The sequence below is a fragment of the Pristis pectinata genome, chromosome 15 (assembly GCF_009764475.1).
Source record: "Pristis pectinata isolate sPriPec2 chromosome 15, sPriPec2.1.pri, whole genome shotgun sequence".
Lineage (NCBI taxonomy): Eukaryota > Metazoa > Chordata > Chondrichthyes > Rhinopristiformes > Pristidae > Pristis > Pristis pectinata.
In genome coordinates this window covers 18836000-18862833 of record NC_067419.1, presented here as the reverse complement: position 1 = coordinate 18862833, position 26834 = coordinate 18836000, and the positions used below count along the sequence as shown (strand labels likewise).

General features: G+C 39.4%; 1 protein-coding gene across 1 annotated transcript in view; it reads right to left on the bottom strand.

Annotated features, from left to right (window-relative positions):
• Positions 1-26363, bottom strand: part of LOC127578581 (adiponectin receptor protein 2-like) — a 59345-nt gene extending 32982 nt beyond the window's left edge. Inside the window, exons 1-2 of the mRNA XM_052030729.1 lie at positions 26235-26363; positions 21981-22215 (exon numbers count right to left, since the gene is read on the bottom strand). Coding sequence (XP_051886689.1) covers positions 21981-22070 — 90 coding nt within the window. The 5' untranslated portion in view covers positions 22071-22215; positions 26235-26363. The remainder of the gene's footprint in view (positions 1-21980; positions 22216-26234) is intronic.
• Positions 26364-26834: the final 471 nt, after the last annotated feature.

Here is a 26834-nt window from a genome sequence, read left to right as displayed (position 1 = left end):
CATTTTGTAGGACAAAGCCTTATACAAGATGTTCAAACGTCATTCTCTCTTTTCCAGCATAAATAAGAGTGACAAGCCAAGAGATGTAATTACAGAATGGAAATGGGTCATTCAGCCCAACTAGCCCTAGTTACTGCTTCTCCTCCATGTAACTGCTCTAACCTACATACATTCTCTCACCATAATCCATTCATTCCCCCATTCCTTCAAATACCCATATAACCCACGATCTCTGTAATTGTACTCCAGTTGGACATGTTTCAGCCTCACTTTGTAAAAGGTTTCTGCCTTATATTTTTTACTCTGGAGAGAGTAAATCCTCTCCATCCATGATGGATGCATCATTGACAGCATCTGCAAGAGGTGCTGCTTCAAGAAGGCAGCACCTATCAACAAGGATCCCCACCATCCGGGTCATGCCCTCTTCTCGCTGTTACCATCAGGCAGGAGGTACAGAAGCCTGAAGTCCCACAGCACCAAGTTCAGTAACTTCAGCTACTTTCCTACAACCAGCAGGTTCCTGAACTGACCTGCACAGCCCAAACCCTACCTCAACAATGGAACACTACAGACCACCTCTTGCACTACCATGGACACTCCGATTGTGTCATTTTTTGCTCTACAGTCTTCCCCTCACCCCCAACAGTCTTTTTCCCTCACTCTTCACCATCTTGTATAATTTATATTCTGTGTTGTCTGTACCTACCAGCCTGTAATTCTGCTGCAAGCAAGTTTTTCATTTACCCTTACCTCACCTTACTTGTTCACATGACAATAAACTCGACTCTTCAGTCACATAAAACATTACTCGATCTGTCTACTCTTTTCATAATTTTAAACACTTCTATTAAAATCTTATCTGAATCTAGTTTACTCATAATAATCCCAAATTTGTATTTTTTGTGTATTTCCCCAAATCAAGTAAAATTTAGTGAATCTGTATTTTGCATGCTATTGTTTCATTACATATATTAACTGTCTTTCTTTCCCTTATGAGATAATAAGCCAAACCATCAAGATCTAAACATGTGCATATGATTATCTTCCAAATTCCCTCAAAATGAGGGGAAATTAAAGTTGCTAGTATACAATACACTGCAACTATCAGAAGTGCCTCTTAAGTGTCTAACCATTTGCTTTCATTTAATATGGAATCATTTAATATCGACATAGATGTCATCTAGCCAAAACTGGTATAGAAACTTTTATCCCCCACTTTTCTACACCCAACCATTATTTTTCATTTATTGGGTGCTTTTTCTTATTGAAAGGAAATAGATACCTATTAGAAGAGGTGCAAAAGAAAAAACCACACACTAAAAATTTTCATTCCAATACCGCCAGTCAGAAATAATTAAAAATTCATAATACCTATTTGCACAGAAATGAGACTCTCCCACAAACTAGTTTCAGTGCATACCTGAAAAATACATATGAACTTTACATATGAAATTTATATATGAACTTACAAATTAGGAGTAAGCCACTTGGTCCCTCTAGTCTGCTCCACCATTAAATAAGATCACAGCTCAATTCCATCTTCCCATCTACCCCACTAATTTTTAATGTCCCTGCTTATCAAGCATTAATCTACCTGCCTTAAAAACGTCGGAAAACTTCCTCAAAGGGCAGTGGATGCAGATTTCCATTAGGATAAAATGTTGCCTTATCCATCTTAGATAGGTGACCCCTTATTTTTCCAAACATGACACCCAGTTCTCAATTCTCCCTCAAGAGGAAACATTCTCTCCATTTCCACCCTGTCAAAACCCTGCAGAACTTCTCATGTTTCAATCAAGTCACTTTTCATTCTCCTAAACTACTGTGGATACAAGCCTCACCCATCCAACTTTTCCTCATAAGATAACCCACCATTTCCAGGTACCTGATTAAAACAGCTTTTTATTATTTATGGCAAGGAGAAGAATAAGTGAAGCATGTAAAGAAATGGAACCCAAAGAGGAAAGAAATTTATGGATCAGGTTTACAAAGCACTCGAGGGTAGACGGCAACATTTTCCTCTTAAAGTGCCAAAAGAAAAGGTTTTAAAATGTTACTATAAACATTTGCCTATCCCTTCCCTCCATACCATTGCACACGGCAAGCTAATGTTTTCCCAAATCACCAATAAGGATCATGGCAAAAGGAAAATTCAGACACTTTTGTAACATTTAAACACCATTTAGGCTCAGCACAACTTTTCCAAGTTGTGTCTATCAATTAAAGTTTCACAGACAATGGATTCTCACTGTATTTCTGCTAGACAACAGAAAAGTTTAATTTTCTGCTTGAAGGTTATGTATTTAGCCATACAATCAATTGTAATTCAAGTGGTGTACCCATAATTGTTCCACTGTTGCTAAACCAGCCTCATAATTTGGGTGAATGGATCCATATTATTGAAACAATTCATTAACACAAATGGGAACTTAAAATCATTTTCATCAGATGCAAGAGGTGTCAACTTTAAAAATGACCCAAAAAAAATGGAAAGTTCTGCTAATGAATACCCTACCAGATGCATTGCAACCATCCAATGCTTGATCACAGTAACTATGTTTTCTATCTGTATGTTTAATGAAATGAGAGAACAAAAGCTCATTCATAAATTGTGCAGTAAATAAACTTGGAAAACTTTGATTTCTTTGTTACACTTGACTGAATAAACTTTTTTCAAGAACTAAGAGGTTTGCTTATTGTTCCAAAATAATGGAACAATAAAGGAGGCAAAAATAATCAATGGAAAATGGAGAAATCCAAATATTTAGGTGTACCAGTAATCAAATTAAAGGGACAAAGCAGCAACTACAAAATCAAATAGGAAACGCTGTAATACTTATGTATTCACAGCCATTCCCTCTACCTCACTCTCTCCCCGGTAGTCTTTAGTATTAGACTTGTCACCATCCAGGTTCACAATTCCTTCAGGATCCAAAGTGGGTGGTTGGGGGGTGGGTAGGGATGCAGTGTGATGGTTAAAAAATGCAGCTTACGAGTGCACTCACCAAACTCAACCAGCTAGCTTTCGGGTCTTCCTTCAGTCCTAACTCATTAAGTCTCAACACCACTTTCAAATGCTCCATTCATAAAAAAAACCTCCAATACACATCTAGCCTTTCCTTTCAGTAAAACATCCACAAATAAACATGCCTTCAAGAGCTAGCTGAACCAATTGTTAGCTTGGGCAAAGTTTGCATCATCAACATCTTATGGGTCTTAAACTTAACTGGATCAGATACTATGGCTCCAAGATCAGACCAGAGACTGGACACCCTTGAACAAGTGATTCACTACTTACTCCTCAGAGGCAGTCCACCATCCACAAAGCAAATCAGGAGTGCAAGTAGATACCCTTCGCTTGCTTATCACTGTTATTAAAATAGATTTCCAGAAAGCATTTGGTAAGGTTCCTCATAAAAGATTGTTAGCTGAACTTTACGCTTATAGAAGTAATAGATCTAGCTAAGAAACCAACTGAGCAAGAAACTTTGGAATAATCAGCAGGTACTCAAATTGACAAGGTTTTGAGTAGCTAGATCCCACAACTGCTTCTGGACTCTAACTATACATTATTAAATAACTTAGTAGGTGGATAGAAAGCCATGACATCAAGTTTGCTATTAAAACAAAGACAGACAGCACCGTAACTAACATAAATGCAAGGTTAAAGCTTTAGGTTGGATTTCCCCAACTGTGATAATTGGATGAGTAAACGTCTCCTCTATTTAAATATAAAGACTGAAGTTATTGTCTTTTTTCCTGCCATAAAATCCATCGTGGTGTGAACTTCAATTTCAACTCCCTAATTTCTCAGCAGCCAAGGATGTATTTCCTCTAATCAGGTGACTTTTCTACTTGGAAGACTGCCACTTTATATTTTTCTTCCTCTCTCTATTTGTTCCAGTGTGATTCTTGTCTGAGGAGAGATTGAGCAGAACGGGCCCCTGTTCTCTAGAGTTTAGAAGAATGAGAGGTGACCTCACTGAAATGTACAAAATTCATAGAAGGGTCCAGAACCAGGGATCACAGTATCAGTGTAAGGGTAGTTAGTCTGTTTAGGACAGTGATGAGGAGAAATGATGCTGGCAGGTCTTTGGAATTCTCACTCCTGGAAGGCTGTGAAGGCTCAGTGATCAATGGCAAGGTTTGGGAACCTTGGATGACAAGAGGTTTTGTAAGTTTAGTCAAAAAGGAAAAGGAAGCCTATGTAAGGTTGAGGAAGCTGAAATCAGACAGGGCCCTTAAAGGAACGTAAAAGAAAACAGGGAAGAGTTCTTGCAAGGAATTAGCAGGGCCAAAAGGGTCCATGAAATGTCCTTGGCAAGTAGGATTAAGGAAAATGCAAAGGCATTTTATACATACGTTAAAAATAGGGCAGCTAGGGAGATAGTAGAACCACTCAAGGATAAAGGAGGGAATTTATGCATGGAGCATAGGATATGTGCAAAGTACTAAACAAGTACTTCGCATTGGTGTTCACCAAAGAGAAGAACAAGGAGGATAGCGAGATCGATGTGGGGCATGCTAATGATCTAAGGCATGTTGAGATCAAGGAGGTGATGTCAGGTCTTGAAGAACATCAAGGTGGATACGTCACCGGGACCTGATGGGATCTATCCCAGGTTATTGAGAGGCAAGAGAAGAGATTGCTGGGGCCTTGACAAAGATCTTTGTATCCTCTTTAGCCACAGGCAAGGTCCTAGAGGACCATAGTAGCCAATGTTGTTCCTTTGTTTAAAGGCAATAGGGAAAATCCATGAAATTATAGGCAAGTGGGCCTCACATCAGTGGTAGGGAAGCTATTATAGAGGACTCTTAGGGCTAGGATTTACTCACATTCGGAAAAGCTTGGGCTTATTAAGGATAGTCAGAATGACTGCGTGTGGGGCAGGTCACGACTTACAAACTTGATTGAGTTTTTTTTTTAAGGTGACAAAGATGATTGATGAGGGTAGAGCAGTGGATGTTGTCTACATGGACTTCAGTAAGGCAATGTGACAAGGTCCCTCATGGGTGGATTCAAAAATGGCTTGCACATATAAGATAGAGGTTAGTGGTGGAGGGGTGTTATTCTGACTGGAGGTCTGTGACCAGCGGTAGAACACATAGATCAGTGCTGGGACCTTTGCTGTTTGTGATATGTAGATGGACTGATTTGGTGAATCTGTGGAACTCATTGTCACAGATGGCCATGGAGGTATATTTAAAGCAGAAGTTGATAGATTCTTGATTAGTAAGGGCGTCAAAGGTTACGGGGAGAAAGCAGGAGAATTGGGCTGAGAGGGAATAATAAAATCAGCCATAATCGAATGGCAGAGCAGACTTGATGGGCAGAATGGCCTAATTCTGCTCCTATGTTTCAAGTTTGTGGATGACACAAAATTGATGGATTTGTGAAAAGTGAAGTAGGCTTTCAAAGGATACAGCAGGATATAGGTCAGTTGCAGATGCAGGTGGAGAAATGACAGACAAGTTAATTCCGGGCAAGAGTGAAGTGTTGCACTTTGGGAGGTCAAATGTAAGGGGAAAGTATACAGTAAAATGCAGAACCCTTAGGAGCAATGATGCAGAGGAATCTTGGGGTCCAAGTCCATAGCCCCCTGAAAGTAGCAACACAAATAATTAGGGTGGTAAAGGCAGCATATGGCTTGCTTGCCTTCATAGCCAGGGCATTGAGTGCAAGAGTCAGAAAGTCACATTGCAGCTGTACAAAAAACTTTGGTTAGGCTGCATTTGGAGTATTTGGAGAAGAGGTTCACCATGATGCTGCCTAGATTAGAGAGTTTTAGCATTGAGGAGAGGTTGGACAAACTTGAATTGTTTTCCCTGGAGCGTCGGAGGCTGAGGGGAGACCTGATCAAGGTTTATAAAATTACAAAAGGCATAGATACGACAGATAGAGTGTTTATCCCAGAGTAGAAATGTCAAATATTAGAAGACACAGTTTAAGGTGAGAGAGGGAAAGTTTAAAAAAGGTATGGGGGCAGGTTTTTTCATACATGCTGCCAGGGGAGGTGGTGGAAGCAGACACGATAGTGGTGCTTAAGAAGCATTTAGACAAGCACACTAACATGCAGGAAATGGAGAATATGGATTATGTGCAGGCAGATGGGATTAGTTTAATTTGGCATCGTGGTTGGCACAGATACGGTGGGCCAAAGGGACTGTGCCTGTGCTGTTCTATGTCTTATCTGTACCTTTAAGCTATTTTGGCAGCAACCTCTTCTCCAATCAACATCTTTACAAAGTGATCTTCTTTATCCCTAACTGAGCCCACCGTTCCTTTGACCATCCGTTCATCTGTTTATATGTATGCATGATACCCAATAATCTTTTCTCATACTTGCTCTTTTGCCACTTAATTGTTTTAAGAATTCCTTTTTCACTAAGTAGAGAACAGAAACAAAATCTGGCAGATTGAAGTCCTGAAGTATGAATAAATCAAATAGGGCAAACTTAGAAAATGCAGTACACAAATCGATTTTGTTTTAACAAACTGATGCATAAAATAGCTTGTGTTGCAATTAGTTCCTTCTGGGACAAAATGTGTAAGTACTGCCAGTTAAGTAGTTCAGTCTTTTTTTTAAAAAAAAAGCAAACATTACCACTTTAATTAGGTCACAACAATTCATATGCATTTATGTTGCTCATTCTTCAACAGTTAAACTAAAAACATCTCATCCAGTGGTTAGACTCATTAAAAAAAAACTAACCCTATAGGTGTTGAACAATCTAAAGACGTACAACTTAGAAAGGCAAGTAAACCTTCAGCATAATATACAAGCAACAAGGTTTTTTGAAACAGGTGTAAAAATAAGCCAGCCTTTTTAATTTTAAAAATAATTCAAAGTTAAATAACTTCAGAGGCAGACAAATATGCTCCATTGTTCAAATATTCTGCTGCTGTCAATTCTGTGCTTGCCTTCCCTGCATGAATTTCAAAGTGCACCAATCAGGTTTCTGCTTCTGCCACAACACTAAAAGGTCCCTGATCTAATATTTTCAATTACTGTAGCAAGGTAACTCACCTCATCCTTCTTAATTCCAATTAAATTTTATATGAATCATCTGCAATGGCTTCTCTTTGTTGCCTGGCCCAATCATCTCTGAATCAACCTTAGTCCTTCATATTTTTCACCTACATGCTTCATCTTAACAAGATCTTTCTGAGCCATACATCAGATTGTGCATATATGCTGCTGATACCCAAATCTACCTCTCCATTTCTCATGCCTTCACCGCTGTTTGGGACTCTATCTCACTAGACTTCATAGTTGGCATCTGCTCATATCCTCCAATTAAACTGAGGAGGTCAGTGATTTTTCCTGCCCATCAGATACTTCAGATTCCAATTACCATTTGATTATCACCAAAACAGCCCGTTTTCTCCCTACATTTCTTATCTTGGTCCCTTTCTTGGATGATCTGCTGATGGAGTCTTAATATTTACTTTTATTACTCCCAATCAATTACTATAAATGCTGTCTGGGTGGCATAACTATAGAAATTTGAATATGCAGTTACAGCCACTGGCAAGGAGGATTTTGAGGCCATGGAGACATTGTCGAATGCTTTAACTGCAAGATACTATTTTCAATAAATTGGATCTAAAAGATAGATTACTTCCCGCAACCGTCTCTACTGTAATGCGTAATCATTTCCAAGTGGTGGCATAAGGGCAGTTTTATTTTTGCCCAGCAGCTGTGTGCCTGTCCAACAATTTCCATACTAAGTGGATCTGTGCAAATTTCAGGCTCTTCAAATATCAGTCTGTTCAGCAATGTGCAACTTAAGCCATCTGCAGCCATAAGATTTTTAGATTATCCACATTTAGTTTGAAAGCAATATAACAGAAGCATACCTACCAATAATAGAATTTGAAAATTGCAGTTAGCAAGGCATATGTTGAATAAATAAAATAGTGGAGCCCAAAGTTAATCCACAGACAGAACTGCAAGTATTACACAAATAGAAGCATAGATGCATACAGCATAAAATGTGTTATCAGAGGAAAGCAATGCTATCTTTTGGGTACTGGTATTTCCTTGTTAGTTCCTTTAACCAGATTTCTTCAAAGTAGGACCCAAAACTGACAGAAAAATATGCATTCATCATACAGATCAAGAAAGTTTCAAACCTATAAAACTACAGGGAGATTGCATAATTTGCAGGCCTCAATTGCAACAGTTCTCATCTTTCCAATACTTCCTTATGACGAGGGGGCATTTGGGTCAGTGAGTCTATGTCCTCAGAGCAAACTCATTTCCCCACTTATTTTCCTTTAATCTACTCTCTCACAGATGCCCATTAATTCTCCCCTGATCGTCCCACCACCCACTTACATAAGGGGCAATTTACAGCAGCCAATTCACCCCACCAGCAGTTCTTCGGCACACAGGAGGAAACCAGAGATCCCAGTGGAAACCCATGTGGTCTTGGAGAAAGTGCAAATTCCAAATTAACTGCACCCAAGGTCAGAATTGAACAGTAGTTTCTGGAGCTGTGAGTCAGCTATGCAACCTGCAGCCCTGCCCTCAGTTTCTGCCCACCAGTTGTCTAATTCACTAAAGTTGACAAATGGGTTCTCTTTTCCCCTCTTGAATGCCATATTTATTTTTGGCAGTTTCTGCCCACCAGTTTTCTAGTTCATTACGAAGTTGACAAATGTGCTCTTTTTTTCACTCTTAAATGTCACATTTATATAAAGGTAAACCAACTTAAAATAACTCTGGCTATTTGCCCAGTTTTATGCTGGATAACCAAGGTCACATCTTGAAATAAATTAGACCCTTTGAAATTTTATCATGGTAGTTAGCTGAAGGTTAAAAGCATGCACTGCAGTTTAGTTACCGAAATAACTGAATCATCTTGAAGCACTTGGCCAAGACTAATGGGAATACTGCAGAGTCTTCATGGAGACCAACTCTAATGGTCACACTGAGGACTTACACCAATTTGTTACTATTGCTGCACCAAGGATGAAATCAAAATAGCTCAAATCTGGGCTCATAAGAATTGGTATGGCCTTGAAACTGCATATAACAATCATGGCCTGATACATCCATCACTATCAAGATGGGTACCAACACTGATGCAATGATATTTGGAGTAAGACATGATGGGAAAGCCAAAGCATACCTAACAGTGAAGTGCCAATCTGGATGAACCAGGGCTTACATGAATGAAAACAACAAAAGCAGGATGTCATGGACAATTCTAAGTGACCACATAAAGGATCAGATCAAAATTCTACAATTCTGCCACATGTAATTATGAACACGGGCAGCACAGTAGCGTAGCAGTTAGCGCGACGCTATTATGGCACCAGCGATCGGGGTTCGATTCCCGTCGCTGTCTGTAAGGAGTTTGTATGTTCTCCCGTGTCTGCGTGGGTTTCCTCCGGGTGCTCCAGTTTCCTCCCACATTGCAAAGACGTACGGGTAGGTTAATTTGGGTTTAAGATGGGCGGCGCGGACTTGTTGGGCCAGAAGGACTTGTTATCACGCTGTAAATAAAATTTAAATTTAATTTACAAACAATTAACAGCAGGAAACTGTATGAACAGCCCCTTCTTAATGTTGGCAAGGTCTAGGACAAATGCAATTGGCCAAAGCACTGCAAATATCTTTGTCTAAAAGTGGTGACTGGATGATCAACCATGACACCATTTTGAAAGAACATCATCATTACAAATGTCAGGCTTCAATTAATTCAATTTATTCTGCATGACAAAAAGAAATGGCTGATTGAAAGGCATAGCAGAGATTCTGATACCTTTCATTCCATGATTGGTGCTGAAAACAGTTGCTCCCAAACTAAGCACACCCCTGATGAAGTAGTTTCAGTCAAGTAAATGACAGTTCTATATGGAAACTTATATAGAAATGTCCTGACATAAATAGGGTAAGGTGGTAATGGGCCAAAAAGAACTTATTAGCTTACACTAATCAGCAGCAAAATGATGACAAACAAGCAAACAGTGTTATCAAGCCACACTGCTCCACAATAACCAACTTATTGATATTCAGTTTGGAGTTCACCAGTCACGAGGCACTGTGCCTCATAACAACCTTGCTCTATACTAGGGGGAAATATGAGAAGCTTAATAAGAGTAACTGCTTTGAGATTAAAGCAACATTCAACTAAATACAATACAAAGTACTGCAAAACTAAATATTCTGAGGCAATTTTATCCAGAGCAGGGCCTACTTTCAGGATAATATTGCATTGCTACTATTGCAGCAAAGTGCTTCACTGCTATGTTTTAGTAACAGTATAAATGAATCCTTAAAATGTGCCAAAAACAACTTATGAAATTCAGATTTTAAAATGGAAACACTATTTGCCAATATTGAAGTATTTGCTATTAATTTTTAAAATTATGTAAGTGGAGCACAATGAAGACAAATAATTTTTCAGTAAACCGGTTTTGTAATAATGAATTTCATTAACTTCGAAAGAGAACTGAAAGCAAGTCCTAGAACTTCAATGAAGATGCAGATTTATTTTAGAACAAAAACAGTTCTTTTTAAAAACCACTACACACATTAATGGAATCCTCATATGACAACCGTGCCATTTCTGCATGCTAATAGTGCATGTTTTCCATTTTAACTTGAAACTTTTCTACTTGCTGCAAACACAAGCTGATTTGAAGCTCCTGCTAGCTACCTAACTATGGAATGTAATTGGTGTTCATACAATGCAAAATATTATCCTAATTCCAAATATGTGGTAAAACCAAATTTGGGGAAAATATTGAGAGCAAGATCAAATTTCCTGAATACTAAGGTGATGCATGCAGCAACTAGTTAAAAGCAAGATTATCCTAGACCGAGCATACTTCGCTCACATCCTTTTAGCTTTGAAATATTGATCAATTCTCTAAATACAAAAGTAGAGAGGTTATTCTTCAGTTATATATGGCACTGGTGAGATTATTTTTGAAGTACTGTATACAGTATTGGTTTCCTTATTTGAGGGAGAATGTTAGTACATTGGATGCAGTTCAGAGGTTCTGCTACAGTAATAGTTGGAATAGGCAGGTTATCTGATGAGGAATAGTTGACCAGGCTAGGCTTATATCCAATAGAGTTTAGAAGTGAGAGGTGCTTTGCTGGAAACAGGATCCTAAGGGATTTTGACAGGGTGGATGTGAAAAGAATTTCATGGATGATATCAATTAATTTTATAACAAAAACAATTCATTAGCGAAACTAAAACTAGGGGTCACTTTTGGAAAAATAAAAGAGTTGCCCATTTAAGAGAGATGAGATAAGGTGATTTTTTTTCACCAAGCATGCCAAGCCCCTGGAACACCTTTCCTCAAAGAGAAAGGGTCTTTGAATATTTTTGAGGCAAAGGTGGATAGATACTTGATGCACAAGAGTTTGAAAGGTATCCATGGCCTTATAAAACGGTAGTGCAGGCTTCAGGAGCCGAATGGCCTACTGCTGCTCCTAGTTTATGTGTGTGCATGAAGGCAACTAACGTAATTAACAAGGAATTTCACATAGGCTTAACATGTAATCTCTACAACTGTACACTTTGTTTTTTGCCGCAATAATTCTTATCCCCTATTTGAAGATCAAAAGCCGAGTAAAGGCAAACCCCACACTACAGCCATTCGGATAACAGAAATTTGTCCTGACAGAATTCACAAATCACTACCCAAAAATTCAAAAATTTAAGTTACGGAATAAAATTCACTGTTACAGAATTCATGTGAAAAGTAAATAAATAAATATAGAAATCTCCAACTCTCATTATTTGATACGCAGATGACTCGGCTTCGTGCTATAGAAAACTTCTATGCAGAACATTTTCTGGGAACAACCTCCTCCCCCACACCCCCAATCCCAATAATGCAGGGTTTGCCTGTAGTTGCAATCCATATCCACATGCAAGAGTCTTGGATCTTGCCTTCAATTTTTATGTCATGACTTTGGCACTTGAATACAATAGTTTCTGGTAAAGAATTAACATTAGTCCAGGCATTTAAATTATTAAAGTGCATGTGGTTGAACTTAGATTTAAAAGCTCTGGAAATAGAAATATTTATAAGCAAAAGTGGCCATGTAGCTGCTGAATCCTTAATAGCCGCTGGGAAGAGAACCTTCCCTCCTTACCCAGCATGACTTACAACATCAGTTCCTCCTAACGTGATTGATTCTTCGCTACTTTCTAAAGTGAAGTAATAGGCCTCTTGATTGTTTTCAAATATTTTCAGGGAAATCCTCGTAAAGTTGATATTTATTGTCCATCCAAGAGACTTCACCCATGCCGAGAATATTTATTTTAAATGTGGGAACTAACTGATCTCTTTAAGTATTCCTCCTGAGATTTATAAATAATCAAGCTGATTAAAAATATATGTACTGTGGTGATGTTTCTTTTGTGACATGATAGAAATGCAACTACCTGGTATAATAAGTTTTGGAAACTGACAGATCATGTTAGTGTTAGTTTTTTTCTTTGTATTGGCAACTTCTTTATCCCTCACTTCACTGGAGTTGCCCTTTCCAAACATTTTACTTTGAATTGCATCATTAATCCTGTGATGACCTTTATACATATTGAACTTTGCTTCTAAAAGAATTATCTTAGGAATGTAATATGTGCTGTGTGCAAATGACTGCAACTTGCATTTCATTTAGCATATTGTTGAAGGTTTAGTGTACAGTAAAACATTGACAATCCAGCATCCTCAGAACTCTGGAGACTGTCAAATTTTCCAAGCTATCAGAACCTATTCCTATTAAGATCCCACTACACTTTTAATTCACTTTCTTTTAAGTTACTCAGAGCATAATAAATTTTAATGATCCAGGTGAGTTTAAAAAGGCTGCAGAAAACAAAATCCAGCGAGTTGAAAGGGAGCACAGGAATTAGGGCTCTGGTTAATTTCTAAAGAATACTGGAAACAGAGTCCTGGTGAGTTTAAAGGGAGTGCAGGAAACATCAACTGGTGAGCCAGATGACCAACCAGCACCTGGAGAGTCAGATTCAAACCATGAGGCTTTCTGAATAAATTAGCAGAATTTTACTGTAGAGGGTTAACAGGAGTAAAAAAATGTTTTTTGGATTTTTTATTTCCTAATACAAATTTCTAACCCAAGCTCCAGCAGCCTTTTTCTTAAAATGGGTTAGGAGAGCATTTTGTTTTTCAAAAAGTATTATGAGGCCTCAGTTTAATGCCTTGCCACTGCGCACCACTGAAGTGTTGCATTGTTGGAAATGGTATCTTTTGGTTCTACGATGCACCTTTTGATGGCTTCTATTGTTGGGTAGTGATTTGTGAATTCTATAAACAGTGAATTTCATAATCGGAACGGCCGTACCGAAGCATCTATAATTTATTGCCACACTGCTGGAGTGTTTGCAGACCCAAATAATGAAGTGGGACAACCAAAACAGACAGATATTACACCACAGAGACACAAAAGATTCTGCAGATGCTGGAATCTGAGCAATACACGTAAAGTGCTGGAGGAACTCAGCAGGCCAAGCAGCATCCATGGAGGGAAATAAACAGTCAATGTTTCGGGCTGAGACCCTTCATCAGGACTGGAAAGCAGAAGCCAGAATAAGGTGGGGGGGGTGGGGGGAGCACACACGCAGGCAGGGGATAGGTGAGTCCAGGTGAGAGGGGGATGGTAGGTGGGTGGGGAAAGGGGATAAGATGTAATAAGCTGAGAGGTGATAGGTAGAAGAGACAAGGGGCTGAAGGAGGAGGAATCCGGTAGGAGAGGGCAATGGACCTTCACCTTCAGTTTCACAGCAAAGTGACAAAGGATTGGAAGAAGTTGGTGTATTGAGAGAACAGAGCAGATCAGGCAGAAATTTGATAGGAGATGACTACCTTTATGGCACAGCATCTAACAATATTTGTTAGCCTGTAAAGCAGACAAATCCAAAAGGTAGATACAAGATTTACCAAGTTTGGTATCCTCTCCTACGTGCTGCAGTACAATATTCCTTAAAAGAAGTGATAGCCAAGTTCAATATCTATGCAGGAATTCATATAGAAATGGGAGAAAGTAGATGATGATTTTAAGGAATTTGGGAAGGAAGAAGATACTTATGTTTTGCTTGTCAAAGACATCATAAATTCCACCAAGCATGGCCTATCGAATGATTCCACTTTTACTTTTCACCTATAACAAGCCTTCCCACAACCTTACAGCCTTTTAGATATGTCATTACAAATTGATGTTCAGGCACAAATTTAGAATACAAGCTGCAAATTTAAGCTCATCACAGTGACATCTTTAAACAGCTTCACATACCAAAATCATTTTAATACAACCTAGCAGTATGATTTGCTAACACTCATCGGACCACAATTGTCTTTGCACAAGCTTGCACTACAAAGTCACATCTAAATATGGCAAAAAAAAGGAAAGTTTTACCCAGACTAAATTTACTGGCATTCTGCTGCTATAACTGGTCCTTCTTTCAATCATTCACACAAATGTTGTAACTTGCAATGAAACGTTGTTTGAAGCCCAAAAGGCTTTGGGTTAAAATGTCCATTCACAAAGGAGCACCAGTTTGGAGGTTTAAGAAAATACAGTCTAAATTTAACCAAGCAAGGATATAGTGTAGTGTATGATGGTACACTGAGGCTTAGAAACAATGAAAAGTTGATAAGAATTTACCATATATTCTATTACCAACAACAAGAGGAGGGCGTTAAAAGAAATATAGAAAGGGATAATACATTTGCCAGATACCCAATTTATTTCTCCATGCCCAGTGAAGGAGACATTATAAAGCCACTCCTGATAAGATAGAAACATTCAAATCTTGGACATGGTTTACAACATAGAGCTAGTTGAGAAAAAGAAGTTCATTGTTGACTGTATATAATTGAGAGCAGCATTGTAGCAAGGGAAGGCAGCTATTAAAGAGAATGGAGAGGCTTTGAAACCAAAATGAAGTTGAAATGAGTAGCCACAAATTGTTATTAGAGTCATTTCTCCTGGTTTGAAGCAACATTTAATTTTAAATGGTTACAAGTCATCTTGTTTGAATTCTTAATACAGTTCACTGCTCATGATTAATATAGTTCTGCCAATTAAGTGAAACGGCTCACTTATATCAAAAGAAATCAAAGTAATAACTATCCAAGCAAGTTGTCCCATTGACTTGGGATTACCTCTTCAAAAGGTAAGAACAGTAAGAAAGAATATTTTCAAGCATTTTTTAAACTTCTCCCTATACTATTGTTCTACTTTGTAATATTACAACATACAAGTTACAATGGATAATCTCGTGGGTAAATTTTAAAATAGCACCCACAATTAGCATAACTTAGATTATGTACATAACCTAAGATATAACCACAAAATATCAACCAATATCCTTGAACAGGCTATTTGGTCTCAAGCTTGCCAACAAAAGATTCTAATTAAACAAGGCAAAACAACCTTGCATTATTCGGCTTCCGTACGCACAAGATCAGAGCTCAATACAGGAACTACAACACTCTAAGCACTGAAATGCGAAATGAAATGCAAATAGTGGAAAAACTTCCTGCTATTATCAAGAATCTATCTTCTTGAAATTAAAATGAAATATCTTCTGATTACTAATACCTAAATCTTAATATCTAAAAACATTAATTTCCCCCACTCCCTCCCACCAGCTCCAACTATATTTACATTATCTCAGTTGCTTTAAAATAAATAGATCACAACTTGTCACACTAGAGCTGGTCCTTAGTGCAGTAAATATTAAAACTACTAATCAGGCTGCAGGTTTTCCTGTTATCAACTGAAGCAATTTTAGTCTGGCTGTGGAAAAAATATGTGGCGAGGCTAGCAGTTATTGCCCACTGCTCAGAGGGCTGGAGAAGCTGGTAGTGCACTGTTTTCTTGAATTGCTACAGTATTTTAAGTGAAAGTACTCCAGTGATTTTGGGTTGAGAGCTCCAGGATTTAGACCCTGGGAAGATGAAGGACCAGCAAAGTATTTCAAAGCAAGGATGACGTGTAGCTTGAAGGAGATTGAGCAAGTGGTGATGTTCCCCTCATGTTTGTAGGTTCCCTTCCTTTATCGATTACATTCTTCTTGGTGGTGGAGGTCATGGGTTTGGGGAATGCTATGGTAGTAGTCTGGGTGAATAATTGCAATGTATTTTGTAGATGGCACCTGCTGCAGGCACTGTGCACTGGTGATGGAGGGAATGAAATGTTTAGGGTGGCTAATGGGATGCCAATCAAGTGGGCAGGTTTGTCTGGATGGTATTGAGCTGAAGTTGTTTGTGCTGCATTCATTGAGGCATCATGCTCTTGCCTTAGGCCTTGTCTCTGGGGAAAGGCCGGAGGTCTCAGAGGGCAAGTCACTCACCACAGGATACCAACCTCTGACTGCTCCTACAGTCATGGTATCATCGTCATTGGCCCAGTTAAGTTTCTAGTCAATGGCGATTCCAAGATGTCCATGGTGAGGGAGTCTGCAATAGCAATGCTGGTCAGTGTCAAAAGGCAGATAGTTAGATACTTTTATTAAATATCATTGCCTAGCATTTCTAAGTAATCCAACCTCTCTATTTTTTCCCTGTCCAATTAACCCACACTAACATTGTTGAATTTCATTTGCCAATATTTGCAACTTTATTATGTCCTCCTGTAATATGTTGCAAAATTCCTCTGTACTGACTATCCACCTAAATTTGGTAACATCCACAGTTGAGGACTTCTCATTTAAAGTAATCTTTATAACCTTCATCCACATCATTGAAACACCCTAAATAGCTCCTACTAGTTGCTACTCAACCAACTTTCCTGAAGACCTTGTCTGATTACAATTTTCTTTCATTGCAGAATGGTTAGGCAATACTTGCACAGTATGCCTTCATATTTCATAGTCTAATTACTTCCTCAGCCAGGAGGGTCTTCTTACTTCTTGTTCAGTCATCCCTTAGGATGGAAGATGATTCACTTCCACTCCAGTTCAGAGGTGACCGATGAAGCCAGTACAAGACCTGGTATTGGTATTGGTTTATTATTGTCACTTGTACCGAGGTACAGCGAAAAGCTTGTCTTACAAACTGATCATACAGGTCAATTCATTACACAGTGCAGTTACATTGAGTCAGTACAGAGTGCATTGATGTAGTACAGGTAAAAACAATAACTGTACAGAGTAAAGTGCCACAGCTACAGAGAAAGAGCAGTGCAATAAGGTGCAAGGTCACAACAAGGTAGATCATGAGTTCATAGTCCATCTCATTGTATAGGGAACTGTTTAATAGTCTTATCACAGTGGGGTAGAAGCTGTCCTTAAGTCTGGTGGAATGTGCCTTTAGGTTCCTGTATCTTCTACCCGATGGAAGAGGAGAGAAGAGAGAACGTCCCGGGTGGGTGGGGTCTTTGATTATGCTGGCTGCTTCACCAAGACAGCGAGAGGTAAAGACAGAGTCCAATGAGGGGAGGCTGGTGTCCGTAATGCACTGGGCTGTGTCCACAACTCTCTGCAGTCCTGGGCAGAGCAGTTGCCGTACCAAGCCGTGATACATCTAGATAGGTTGCTTTCTATGGTGCATCTATAAAAGTTGGTGAGAATCAGAGGGGACAAACGAAATTTCTTTAGCCTCCTGAGGAAGTAGAGGCACTGGTGAGCTTTCTTGGCCATGGCATCTACGTGATTTGACCAGGACAGGTTGTTGGTGATGTTCACTCCCAGGAACTTGAAGCTCTCAACCCTCTTGACCTCAGCACCATTGATGTAGACACATGCATGTACACCGCCCCCTTTCCTGAAGTCAATGACCTCAATTACATACAAGGCAGAATGTGCCTGATGGGAGAGACAGGTTGGTAATTTGCCAGATGCATTTCCAAAGCATGCACTCAGGAGACTCATTGAGTTGTGACCCCAAATACTACTACACTTTGAGCAGTCATGGGCCAGCGGTTTCCAACAGTCAGTGCTGATGTTGCATTTCTCACTCCCACCCCCAAGGTGGCTTTGAGAACATGCTTAAATCCTCTTCTCTCTACCTCGTAATCTCTTCCCATGACAAACTTGGAATAGTGTTGATCTTGGGAGACTGGTGCCAGAGACATGTCTGACTTCCACTGACAAATGGAGACAGCAGAGTTGTAACCAGTGCTTCAAACTTGGTGATATTAGCCTGGCATGGGACATTGCCTATAGGTGTTTGCTGTAGGTTGTGCAAGTCTGGGAGGCATAGTGGGCAGGGATCACTGCTAACTGGTGGACAAGTTATCTGCCAAGTTTGAAGTCTTGATTTTCAATAACCCCTTCCCTACTGTCAACAAGAGGTTGTGCTGGTGCACTGAGGGCTGTGGTGAATTTCATCATTGATATCTGCCTTCACTGAAGGTTTCACCCAAGATATGGAAAGTGGTCCTCATTTTTCAGGAGCAAAGATTGGTCAGAAAGTTATCATCCACGACTGGGTTGCTGCATTCTCTATTATCATTTTAAAAGAAAGAATGGGGCCTGTCCTGATCAACACTCATAGTAATTATCACACAAAAGACAAGTTGCTAGCTGTTAAATGTAGTTTTCAGACTACACAGAGACACAGCTGTTACCTTCTTAATACCTCAGGGGTTCAGCAAGAAGCCAGGCATTCTGCAAGGTCTTGATTTATCTCAGTGACACAAGATTTGATCATTTTTAAAGATTTCCCACTGTATGCAAAACATAACTTGTACATAAGACAACAGGCATTCAGCTCCTCAAATCTGTGCCACCATTCAGCAAGCCCATGGCTAATCTTCTACCTCAAAACTATTTTCCTGCCCCACTGCCAAATCCCTGATTCCACTAACATTCAGAAATTATTCAGTTTCTGTACTGAATGAAATCAATGACTGAGCCTCTACAGTACTTTTTAGGTAGAGAATTCCAAGCCTTATTTTGAAACTGTACCCCATAGTTACAGAAAATAAAAATTGCTGCAGAAGTAGACCACTCAACCCCTTTAGCCTGCTTTGCCATTTAATATGTTCATTTATCTCAATATCACATTCCCACTTTTTCCCTATACTCAATGCCTTTTTTGTGTAGAAATTTACATAATCGCCTGCTTAAATATATTCAGGGCTTGGCCTCCACAGCCCTGTGATAACAACTTTCCACAGGTTCACCATCCTGAGTGAAAAAAAACTCTTCATCTCAGTCCTAATGTCCTCATATCCTAAGACCGTGACCCTTTATTGTAGACACTCCAACCAGGGGAAAAAATCCACCTTACTTTCTACCTATCCAGCCCTGCAAGAATTTACCAAGTTTCAATTATATCCCCTCTCAATCATCTAGCAAATATAAACCTAGTCAACCTAAATCTCATAGGACAGTTTAACTATTCCAGGAATCTATGTGAATTCTTGCTGTATCCCCTCTGTCTATATCCTTTCTTAGATAAGGAGACAAAATCTACACATAATACTCCAGCTATGGTCTTCCTCAGATTCAATATAATTGTGACAAGACGTCCTTACTCATAGACTCAAATATTCTTGCAATGAAGGGCAACATACCAATTGCCTTAACTGCCTGCTTCACCTGCATGTTTGATTAGTCACTGGTATACAAGAACACCCAAGTCATTTTGTTCATGAACATTTCCCAATCTAACACCATATGTGATATGCTGCCATTCCATTTCACCCATTGAAGTACAGAACTTCATATTAATCCTTGTTGTATTGCATTTGCCAAGTCTCTGCCCACTCAATCTGTCCCAGTCACCTTGAAGCTTCTTTGCATCATCCTCAGACATTCATAATCCCACTCAGCCTAGAATAATCACCACACTTCAAATTAGTACTTCCCCCCACCACATCTTATAAATTATTGATTTGTAATATGCATAGCCGTGACCCAAGAACTGATCACTGCAGTAGTCCACTAGTTATCATTTGGCATGCCAAAAAAATCTATTTATTCCCAAACTGTTTTCTGTGTCAATTAATTTTCAATCTATACTGATAGATCACCTGTAATATCACACACTTTAACTCTACACACTAACTTTTTAAGCAGGACTATAACAAGGCAGCACATCCATTGGTTTTCTTTTATTGGTTTATTATTGTCACATGTACCAAGGTACAGTGAAAAACTTGTCTTCCATACTGTCCATACAGATCAATTCATTACAACAGTGCATTGAGGTAGTACAGGGTAAAACAATAACAGAGTGCAGAATAAAGTGTTACAGTACAGAAAAAGTGCAGTGCAGGCAGGCAGTAAGGTGCAAGGTCACAACAAGGTGGATTGTGGGGTCAAGGGTCTCTTATATTAGGGAACCATTCAATAGTCTTATAACAGTGAGATGGAAGCTGTCCTTGAGGGTACATGCTTTCAGGCTTTTGTATCTTCTGCCTGATGGGAGGAGGGAGAAGAGAGAATGTCCAGGGTGGCTGAGATCTTTGATTATGATGGTTTTTATCCATTCTACAAGCTTCTCCAGGAGCTTTGTCAAACAAAATGCCATTCCAGAAATCCGCATCAACTTTGTCTGAATCCATTTATATTTACCCAAGTATTCAATTTACCCCATTCTTTATAATAACCCCCAGCATTTTCCTTACTGCTGATGTTAGGCTAACCAGTCTTTAGATTCCTGTTTTTTCTCCCCCTTTTTTTTCCCTCCAAAAGTGGGGTTACATTTGCCACCCTTCAGTCGGAAGATTTCCACAATCTACAGAATACTGGAAAATGCTAACTAATGCATTCATTATTTCCATAGCTATCTCCTTCATTACTCCGAGGTGCAAATCATCTGGCCCTCGGGGTTTATGAGCTTTCAGTGCCATTAACTTCTTCACGCTATTTTCTTCCCAATACTAGTTTTATTTAGTTTGTCACTTTCATTCAATTCTTGGCTCACTGACATGTCTGCAAAGTTACTTGGGCTGTCTTCAGTGAAGTCAGGACCAAAAGTATGTGTTTAATTGTGCTGCCATTTTCTGTTCACCATTATGAAATTAGCCATTTCTAACTATAGGGGATCTACACCTCACTGATCTTTTCCTTTTTATAAATTTGTGTAATATTTACAGTCTACCTTTACTCCACAGCCAGGAGACACATTCTAGTTTTACCTGGTAGAGCCCTCTAAATATTTTGTATGCCTCAATGAGGCCACCTCTTGCTCTTCTAAACTCTAAAGGATAGAGCACAAGCCTACTCAATCTCTTTATATGACAGACCCACAATGCCAAGAACCAGTGATGAATCTTTACTGCTTTCCCTCAATAGCAAGTAGCGACCAAAATTGTACACAATATCCAAGTGTCTAGTTTCCCCGCCCCCCAACACCAAGTTTGATATTTTTCACAATTAGAACATATAAATCTTAATCAAAACGCACAAAATGACAAACAGAATTAAAAGCTACAAAGCAAAATAAAATATATAAATATTAAAGAAAATAACTTCTTTATTTTTTGCTCATTTAACACAGGATATTTCAAGATACATTAGGATAATGGTCAAGTTAGCTGACTAGTACCTGGGCCAATGATCCAGATATACAAATCCCGATATGCCAGCGAGGGAATTTAAATTGAAATTATGAATTAACTCTGGAATGAAATGTTAATATCAGTTTGGCAACTATGACCGTTGGATTCTTATCACTAAAACATCCGATTTACTAATGTCCTTCAAGGAACACTCCAATACTTATCCTGTCTGGCCTATGAGAGACTCTAGACTCACCAATGTGGTTAACACTTGATTGCCACATCAGTTCTGGCACAATTACGGATGGACAATAAATACCAAAATAAATGGACAAAACATACACATCCCATAAACAAATAAAAAATCCAGACCTAGGCCAAATCAGCAAGTAAACATGAATGTAATTTAAAATGTATTTGAAACCTTCCACGATGCTTTAAAAAAAAATCGGTCAAACACTATTTTTAAAGTACATATTATTGACAAATAGCACGTTGCAGTGTTACCAATTTCCTTTTTATACTTACATCCAACAAGTCAGAATCATGATTCACAAGTGGATTCACTTCATTCAATTCTGAGCTCGGAGTGTTACACTGTTTTTCTTGAGATGACATCAGGTAGCCTACACTTTCTTTCCGATTCCTTAAGCGCAAGCTTGGGTCCTCGTCTAATCGTGGGCCTTCCAGCTTGTTAATAATAAAAAACTTCTTTAAAATAAAAAGGGTTTTTATGTTCAGAAATGCAGTTGAATTCAAAACCCTGTTTGAGAAGAATAGACAAATTAATTTTCTGACCTGTACCATGTTTAATACATATTTTTGTGACTACTTTGCTAATAATATACAAACCAAAAAGGCTCATTTTCTCCAATGTGATCATGAATGAGTTCAAACTTGAGCAAGCTCAAGTCACTACTGTACAATAGTTACCAGCAGTCACTCTGGCTCATGCTACCAGATTTTAAGTCTACAAAGCAAGAGTTATCAGAGCAGTCTTTGGAAGGCTTCACTGATTGTCAAAGCTTTCTATCAATGATCTCTGGTTACCTATAACAGCAAGAACCCTGCTTATTTTTCTCCTGCCCTTTCCAGGAAAGTGAAGACAATTGTAGAAACCCAAAAACAAAATCAGCTTTCTCATCCAAGATTAGAATCAAACCTCAGACCCATGGTGGCCGTGTCTTTGCATTTCACTGGCAAAACATATGCAGAGATGTGTGCGCAAACTTAGGCAATATCATCAACTTAAAGTAAGGCCTAGGTTTCACCACCACCACTTCTTGTCAGAGTGCCTGCTTAACAGCTGGTACAGATGTTTCCTCTAACTAAAGACTAGTAATAGTGAAGCTATTGTCTTCTTCCCCATCAGCAATTTATCACATAGTCAACAATTTTATCCCTCTCTGACAACTGCCAAGGCTAAATCACTGTGTATGCACCTATTACGTAATATTGAACTTCAAGCTGAACTTCTGGCCACATCTGTGCCATCACCAGGGTCACATATGATACAATTCAATGTTATCCAACTTCACTCCACTTCAATTCTCCTGTTGCTGAAAGCCTATTACCTGAGCCTCAAATTCTGCTCAATCCAAAAAATTCTGCTATCCAGGCTCCCATTCACACATCAGGTGCAATTCACCTCTACTTGCCAACCTATACCATGGTACCTTGTTAATCCATCTTCTGCTTTGGCAGTCCCTCATATGGCCATCAAGCCCAGAGAAGCACACTCTTGCAGACACAGAGAAGGATACCTGGCACAGCAGGTGGGTGGGTAATTTGTGAATTGGTGTGCTCTTCTGCTACTTACACAGGGCTTGTGTGCATTCTAATGCATGGTCAAGGTTCTCAATACCATTCTGAATGCTCCTTCTCCACTTTCGCAAGAGTTATATTTCTACAGGGAGGCGTCAAACACACCCTTGAAACTTTTCCTCTTTCCACCCGGTAATTTCTTTCCATGATAGAGCTCCAGAGGCTGATGTTGGGTATGCAAATAATGTTGCTAATTCAGAGTGGCTGCCCGAGCATTATGAGGGCCTTAATGCTGGGTTGTTGCCTGGGAGAGGACACATTTGGGTTGCTTATTCTTCCTGTGAATTTGGAGGATTTCACAGAGACGGCATTGGTAGCATCTCTTCAGTGCCTTGAGGTGTCTGCTATAGGTAGTCCAGGACTGAGAAACATAAAAAGGGCAGGGATCACTGCAGTCCAATAGACCTTGATCTTCAAGTACCTTTTCCTCAACCGACTAAGGCATCCTCTAATATCTCATTAAAAAAAACTAACAAAAACATGCCACCATCAAATGACTTACCTATATGCATATTCAGAAATCTCAAATCTTACATTTCCTGTACCTCTATTTTCTCAAAAGTTTATAAATGACCATTATTGGGTCTCCAGTGAATTGAACAGATTAGTTTCTGTGGTCAACTTTAATTAGTTTAAAGCACATAATGAAGTTAAGTAAAATGAACAACAGTCTACAACTGTCAGTCTCTGTGAGAAGATGAAATAAACTTGCTAAAGAAATCCATTGAAATCTTCCAAAGAAGAAATCCAGCAATACCCTACACTGCAATGCTTATATCTCTAAGATATTATGCTTCCATTTCAAAACTGCACATCTCACACAAGATTTAGCATTTCAAGATCATTTCATCTAGTATTTAACTAAAAACACACTTTAAGCAATACTCAACGCATACAAAAAATATCAAACATCATCAAGGCTACTGGGTATAATGAACTTATCCTGTTATCTCCGGCAATAATATTTTTATACTACATAATGGTTAAAAGTAAATTTTAACCCTATTCATAACTAATTCAAAGATAAAACCAGCATTTCATTTTTGACTGATCTATTTTAAATACTAAAATGACAGAATGAGCAGCTGTTCCTAGTTTTTTTTAATTATTTAAAAAAGTTATTCAAATATAGTTGTTATGGAACTGTCCAGATATATTGCAAGTGTTTATTTACTTGCACCCTCAGAGCAACTTCAACAGTAATCATGCTCAAATTAGAACTATAATCTCTATATTTGAAATATTTTGTGTTTTACAAGTTACTAGGTTTAAAATGTATTTTACAATTCAGATGTTATTCGAATTACTTGCCTTTGCATTCACGTTAACACGTCTGAACCAAGGGATAATTCCCATACGCTTCAAAAAATACGAAGACTTTTCAATTTTATCAACCTAAAATGTCATCAGCAAAAGATGCAATAACATCAATATTCTGACAGCATTTTACTTTGTCACTTGAAATTCACTCATTACCACATTCAAGTATGAATAGAGTTGAAACTGGGAATCAATCATATAAAATAGCTCAACAGCTTAAAGCTTAACACCAGACAAATAAGTCATGGATAATTTTTATACCTTCTGCACAACTGGCTTGTCAATAAATCTCATGTTGAAGTAAGCTATAGCACCCTTGCATAAACACAGCACATGCTTAACTCAATAAGTTTATGCAATTCATTTGTTGACCTAAACCAAAAGCAACTGTAAACATACATTTTATCCTGACAAATTAACCACCGTTAATGCACCAAATCCCAAACTCTGTTTTGTTAAGCACAAAGACATAACTTTTTTCAATTGTCCCCTAACATGAACATAAAAATGGAAGGTAGAATCAAAACATTCATTTTTTTCTAATTAGAATGGGGTGGGGGGGAAGGTAGAGGGGAAAAGAGGAGATGGAAGGTGGACAGAAAGAAATCCTTCTAAAATGGTATGCAACATAAAGTTCAAGAAAAGAGTGGTGAAGGTTTATGACATGCTTGCCTTCATAGGTCAGGGCAAAGAATTTGGGAAACTCGCAATTTTACAAAACACTGGTTGCTTTTGGAGTATAGTATGCATTTCTGGTCACCACACTACAGGAAGGATATGGTTGTGCTGGGGAGAGTGCAAATAAGATTCACCAGGATGTTGCCTGGATTGGAGGACTTTTGTTATGGGGAAAGACTGGATACGTTGGGCTTGTTTTCCCTGCAACAAAGGAGGCTCAAGGGTAACCTGATAGAGGTACATAAAATTATAAGCAGTATAGATAGGGCAGATAGTCAGAATCTTTCGCCCACGATCGTGGTATCAAAAACAAAAGGGCATAAAATCGAAAGGAAGGATTAGTGCAGATGGGCAAAAGGTCAGTGTGAACGTGGTGGGCCAAAGGTCCAATTTCAGGGCTGTGTAACTCTATGACTAATCTCTGAATTACACTGTAAAATTGTATACTTATAAATTGCTCAATCCCAATGCACGACACAAACCTTAAAAATGGCACTGTAACTTCTGTACATGGACAACCTCACGCCTTTTATTTGCAATACGACGTGCTCCTTCTGCTGGATCTAGCTCCCCGTAAACTCATTCCCCCTCACAAGTTTGACCCAAAGCTAGAAGCAGTGCTTCAAATCCAAAATCGTCCTTCTGTTTACCCCTGGGGCGGAAGGTGCACATGGGGGAAGTTGGGGGGGGGGGGGGGGGTGGTGTCTGTTGTTCCATTGACAGGGGTCTCCCGTTCTCCTCTGCCACCTGTCGCTCCGCAGCCGCAGACGGCCCGGCCCCCCCATCAGCCGAAGCCGTGGCTCACGTCCCGCCGTGTCGGTCGGTGCTCAGCCCGCCTGACCTCGGCAACAATGAACCCTCCTCCCCGCACCGTGCGGCGCCCATCTGCTCCACCACTTCATTTAAGCGTCATTCGGTTCCGCTGCTCATTGAGGAAAACACCAGAGCCGGGTGCGTTACCTGCTCACTGACTCTCCTCTCCTGTCACTCCGCCTCCCCGAAAGCGCTGGCAGGATGTGCGAACCCCCGCTGGTCGCTACCGCTGTCTCGTTCGCTTTGACTCGGTTGCTCCGGAGCGTCAGACATCTCCTGAGCAGCCCGTGACCAATCGGAATGTACCGTTTGCGCCACGTGGTACATCACTTCCTCCCCGTGTGGCTGGAGGAAGCGGAAGTGATGGGAGCCCTGGGAGCTTTCTGGGAGTTGAAGTTCCGGATGTTTTGGTGAACATTGCAATGTTTGCATTTTCCTTCTGTTTATTCGCCGTTACAGGTTTACACCGGGCCTCGTAACGTACTTGGATTCAATACACGGTTAACGACATGTGGAGTCATTTACTTTAAATTAAGTGAAATGAAAATGGTCAAAAACTCTCAACATCTATGTTCGGTATCAGTTCATGACAACAGCTCCCAAATATCACCCGCCAGCAACACAAAACTCGAGGGACAGCAGGTAGTTAGTACGGATCTGTACTGTAAATGGTAAATGTTGAAGATATTTCTCTACCTTACCTTAACTTTTCTTGTCTTCTCTCCTGTACTTTTCCCTTCCAAAACA